This window comes from Colobus angolensis, unplaced genomic scaffold, assembly GCF_000951035.1.
Source record: "Colobus angolensis palliatus isolate OR3802 unplaced genomic scaffold, Cang.pa_1.0 Scaffold70, whole genome shotgun sequence".
NCBI classification, from domain to species: Eukaryota; Metazoa; Chordata; class Mammalia; order Primates; family Cercopithecidae; genus Colobus; species Colobus angolensis.
In genome coordinates, this window is record NW_012120710.1 from 9,395,901 (window position 1) to 9,401,158 (window position 5,258).

The window sequence follows — 5,258 nt, forward strand, 5'->3', positions numbered from 1 at the left end:
GCTCGCACTGGGAGTTGGAGACTGGAGCTTTTCCTATTCGGCCATCTTGCTCCGCCCCCCGCAGTTAGTTTTCTTAATCTTATTTATTTATTATAGGAAAGAAAGAAGATCATTTTATTGTGTCATGAGAGTCATTTATAAATGAGGTGATTCATACAGAATCACTCAACTCAGTTGAGATGCAGAAGCTGTGTAGTAGGCTAGAACACAGGTGTCCAGTTTCTTTATCATTGTGTTGTGTGCTGTTCAAATTCCTTCCTCAGACAAATTTCACTTGTGGATGGTTGAAGCCAAGCAAGGGTCCATTATACTCTATTGATTATTCATTTGTAGGCTTACCATGATAAGAATTTGTCAGGTTTACTTTTATAACTGAGTTTATAATTAAAACACACAATCTTAAGCTATTTTTCACCTTTTTTGGGAGTTAACCATACTAGTGAATAAATACCACCCTTGTTAATTCTCTTGTCCTAAATATGGCCATACTACTAAGTAATTGGATGTGTATGGATTCTTATAGTCCACAGAGAACTTTGATTTCAGTACAGGATCCTCTGAGACCATAGTAGGAGTAGATGATGGACAGCAAATCCTCAAAATGTTGCTATTCTCTTTTTGCTATTTCATATGAAGCCCCTTAGCATGTTTAAATGTTGTGATTCCCATTTTGCAACTTTATTTTATTTTTTGAGACAGGGTCTCACTCTCTCGCCCATGCTGGAGTGCACTGGTTTGATGTCAGCTCACTGCAACCTCCGCCTCCCAGGTTCAAGCAATTCTCCTGCCTTAGCCTCCCAAGTAGCTGGGATTATAGGCGCCTGCCACCATGTCAGCTAATTTTTGTATTTTTAGTAGAGATGGGGTTTCATCATGTTGGCCAGGCTGGTCTCAAACTCCTGACCTCAGGTGATCCACCCATCTTGGCCTCCCAAAGTGCTAGGATTTCAGGTGTGAGCCATGGTGTCTGGCTGTGTTTTTGCTATTTTAAATGAAGCCCCTTAACATTGTTCTTATGAAAAGCATTTTAGTTTTTAGGGAACTTTACCAATTGTGTGGTAACACAAAGGTAGCATCTGTGCTGACTGTTTTAAATAAATATTTATGATATTTCCATCAAATGTAAATATCACCACCTGTTCCCTTCACTGTTGACTTTGCAATAAAATAAATTGTAGGTGATCATCTTCTGGAAGAGAGAAATGAACTATTAGTGAGTATATGTAGTTTCAAGGATGAATCTCTAATATTCTAGAGTACAACTAGTTTGTCTTCTATTCTAGAAATTTTAGAAATGAAACTATCTTCCTCTTCTTATAATTCAAAATATTATACAGTAATACAAAAAGTTTAGTAATATAGTACTTTTTATGTGAAAATATGACATGAGTTCTATAAGTTTTCCTGTTGCATATTTGTACAGCAGGTCCTTGAACAATATCCTTTTGTCCAATGTTATTTCATTATAATATTCATAAGAAAAAAATAGATTCCTGGCCAGAGCCACTGTCTGTGTGGAGTTCGCATGTTCTCCTCATGTCTGCATGGTTTCTCTGGGTACTTCGGTTTTCTCCCATATCCCAAAGATGGGCATGTTAGGTTAATTGGTACATCTACGTGGTCCTGGTGTGAATGAGTGTGGGGGGTGTGTACATGTGCCCTGCAATGAGATGCTGCTTATTTGGAGATCATTCCCACCTATACTCTGACCTGCCGGGATAGGCTTTGGCCTCCCGCAACCATGGACTGGAATAAGGGAGTTGGAAGATGAATGAATGAATGCAAACTATTGTAAAATAAAAATGTGCAAAGTATATGGTAATCATACAAATGCAGGACAATAAATGATGTGGTATGAAAGCACTCAGGGAGCCAATCATATTTGTTAGTTTGTTTTTGAACTGCATGATGGCAGAAGGCGCTTCTTACGGTTTTCATTTTGCAAACACTTAGTCTTTGATTTAAGTCACCACCACTATGACTCTTGTCACTCTGATTTACCAGCAGTTGGGTAAATAATTATTGCTTTTATTAATCTTAAATGTATTTATAGTTCAAATTTATTTCAGTGGTTAATATTAGAAGTGTTTGAGCTCTTTATTTAGAAGCTTGGTGATATTTTTGTGACTAGAAATTTGTCTTCGAAACTTAACTCTTATTAATTAGCCTGTGGTACAACTGATTTCTCTATAAGTTGTTTTGCTTAAAGTTGCAGTTTCCAAGAACCTAGTGACAATATTTAGTGAGGGTTTACTGTGTTTGCTCATGAGGTGGCATTGTGCTATAAAATCAAAGTCGATTCTCGTTTTTGTTTCCAGGTCCCTTTGTGATACGTGCTTTCCTTCGTAGTTCAACAAGTGAAGGTTTATTACTGAAGATTGATCCATTGTTGCCTAAAGAAGTAAAAACTGAAGAAAGTAAAAAAGACACCTAAATGTGTTGAATTGTGAAATGACTTTAAGTGGTTTAAGAAGCAATGGAGAAAATTATAAAACTGCATAATTTTTACATTTGATGTCTCGTTATTGATCATACTTGAGAGTGAACTTTAACACTGAAAAATCTTAGTCATTTCAAGAATAAGAAAATAAAATTTTCTCTTTGTCTGAACCTGCCTTTTAGACCCTGTGACATTTTCTTTTTTAGAATCCAGAGTCTACATACTGGTAATTATAGCAGCAGTTTCTAGCTTGATAACTTTCCCTTGGGAGTCATAACCATCTGAGGGAATGGTAACATCCTCAGTTCCCATAAAGCAGAAAATGGCAGAATCATGAGGTACATCACAAATATAACTATTTTCTTTAAACCAAAAAAAAAAAGGAAAATATGCATTCCAAAGAATTCTGAGTACTATTTTTGATAGCATGAATATAGAAAATTGCTAAGTCACTAAAACGTGTATTGGGCAATCTCTTTTTAGGAATCGGTTTGTAATTATATATGTATATATAATATGTATATGTAATATATAGTTATATATCATGTAATTATGTAATATATGTAATATATTATATAATTATATATGACAATATATACATTTGTAATAATACCACATATTTTTATGATGCTTTGCAATCTACAAGGCACTGTATACAGTGTTTTCATATACATGACCTCATTTACTCCTGAATTTCTCTGCTTAATAGTATAACAAGTGTTTGGTTAGTGTTTGTCGAATGAACATTCCCATGAAGTAGCTAGAACAACTTCATTCATGGATTAAAAATCAGGCCAAGAAGTAAAGCATCTTGCATCAGGTACCAGTTTGCAGACTGATATTAATCCTTAAGTGCTTACTGATATATGACAAAATGAACAAAAATAAGGATAATTTTGGCATGCAATTGCTAGCTGTCCTTTCTTGGGAATGATTACTTGAAGTATCTTCCACCTTTTTATGGGTTATTTGAATGAATTTTCTTTTATGAAATAATAGTGATGGTGAATTTGTTGGTGGGGTTTAAATACCTACTTTGTTTTTGTTTTGTTATTATTTTTTTCTCATTAATGAGTCTCATTTTATTTTAGTTTTGGTGTTGACTCACCACCTCTAGCTTTTCAAGGTAAAATCTTTTTTGAAGAAGAGCTGGGTAACACAATTCTCACAATTACAAAATGTATTATTTTAAAACAATTAGATTTCTAATAACACAAATTATTTTGATTCATTTTGCATTGATCTACTTGGGAACCATAAATCTGCCTAGAGCACACAGAATCAGCACACTCAACTTGGCCAAGGAATAGACATGTTTCAAAATGAAATTCATCACTACCAATGAAGTATTTATTCTTGCCAAGGTTATTCTGCTTAAATCTAATCAAGCTTATAGACCTACATCTCAGTTTACAGAAGATACAAGAGATGGAGGTACAAATCAACTGACCTCAAGTGGGAATAAGTAGGCCAATTCAGAATGTGGGATGTGATGCAGTTCAACCCTCCCAGCCTCATAGAAACAAGCAGAAGGACAAACCATTAAAGAGAATTCAGACGTAACAATTAATGTGGGTTAGTGATTAGAGCATAGTTTGAAAAATCAGCTATACAAGACATTTGAGGGAAAATTGATTAATATCTACTTTGTAAAGAAAATTTTGACAGCTCCATATAAGTCTCCCAAATTCTTTTTGAAATGTTAGTGCTCTGAGAATTCCAAATGACTGAATAGCCACAGTACCCCACTAAGCTTTTTTTTCCCCACAGGAAAATTAAAACTTAGAGTTTACTTACCCAAAACAGCAATAACATTACTAGAAAACAATAACAGCAGTTACCTTTTATTGAGTGCTGCTATGGTTTGAATGTGTCCCTCAAAAAGTATGTGTTGGAAACTTAATCCCCAATGCAACAGTGTTGGGAGATGAGGCCTCATGGGAGGTACAAGTCGTGACAGCTCTGCCCTCATGAATGGATTAATGCTGAGTATAGTCACTGGAGATTCAGAAGAGAGGGAGGGTGGGAGGAGGATGGTGAGGGTTGAGAAATGAATAAGTACAGTGTACACTATTTGGGTGATGGTTACTTAAAAGGCCCAGGCCACCACTAAGCAATATATCCTGTAACACAACTATACTTGTACCTCTTAAATTTATACAAATTGTAAAAAGAATAATAACAATAAAAGGGCTTAAGACTGCAAGGAACTCTTGGGCATACCTTGCATGCTTGCTTGCTCTCTCTTCCTCCCCGGCTCACTTCCTCTTTCCCTTTCTTGCCCTTCTGCCTTTTGCCATGGTATGACCACAGCAAGAAGGTTATCACTAGAAGCCAGCCCCTTCATCATGGTCTTCCAGCCTGCAGACTGCAAGAAATTAATCTCTATGCTTTGTAAATTACCTTCTCAGGTATTCTGCTATAACAACACAAAACAGACTAACAAATGCGTACTACCTTCTTATGTTTTAGATGCATCCTCTCATTTCATCCTCACACCAATTCACTAAGCAGAGTGGTACTCCCATTTCACAGGTAAGGAAAATGAAACTTCTATGAGGTCTCTTAAGTGGCAAACTAAGATTTAAACCCAAATCTGTTTAATTTTAAAGGCCTTAGTCTCTTTTAGCCATTGGGCTATTTTACCTCTTTTTAAATATATATTCTAAGATCAACCATTTAATTGAGCAGCTTTAAAATTTTAAAATAATTTTAAATAATTTGAATAATTGCCTTCGGTTTCTTGGTATTTCTAGTTAATGAATTATGGCAGGGCTGATGTGAAGAAAGTAGAAGTAGAAGAAGTAGAGTGGGATGA

General features: G+C 35.5%; 1 protein-coding gene across 1 annotated transcript in view; it reads left to right on the forward strand.

Annotated features, from left to right (window-relative positions):
* The window catches only part of MRPL1 (mitochondrial ribosomal protein L1), a 103,167-nt gene extending 100,552 nt beyond the window's left edge, over nt 1–2,615 (forward strand). The window contains exon 9 of the mRNA XM_011927246.1: nt 2,319–2,615. Within this exon, the coding sequence (XP_011782636.1) occupies nt 2,319–2,434 (116 nt within the window). The 3' untranslated portion in view covers nt 2,435–2,615. The remainder of the gene's footprint in view (nt 1–2,318) is intronic.
* The last annotated feature ends 2,643 nt before the right edge of the window (nt 2,616–5,258 follow it).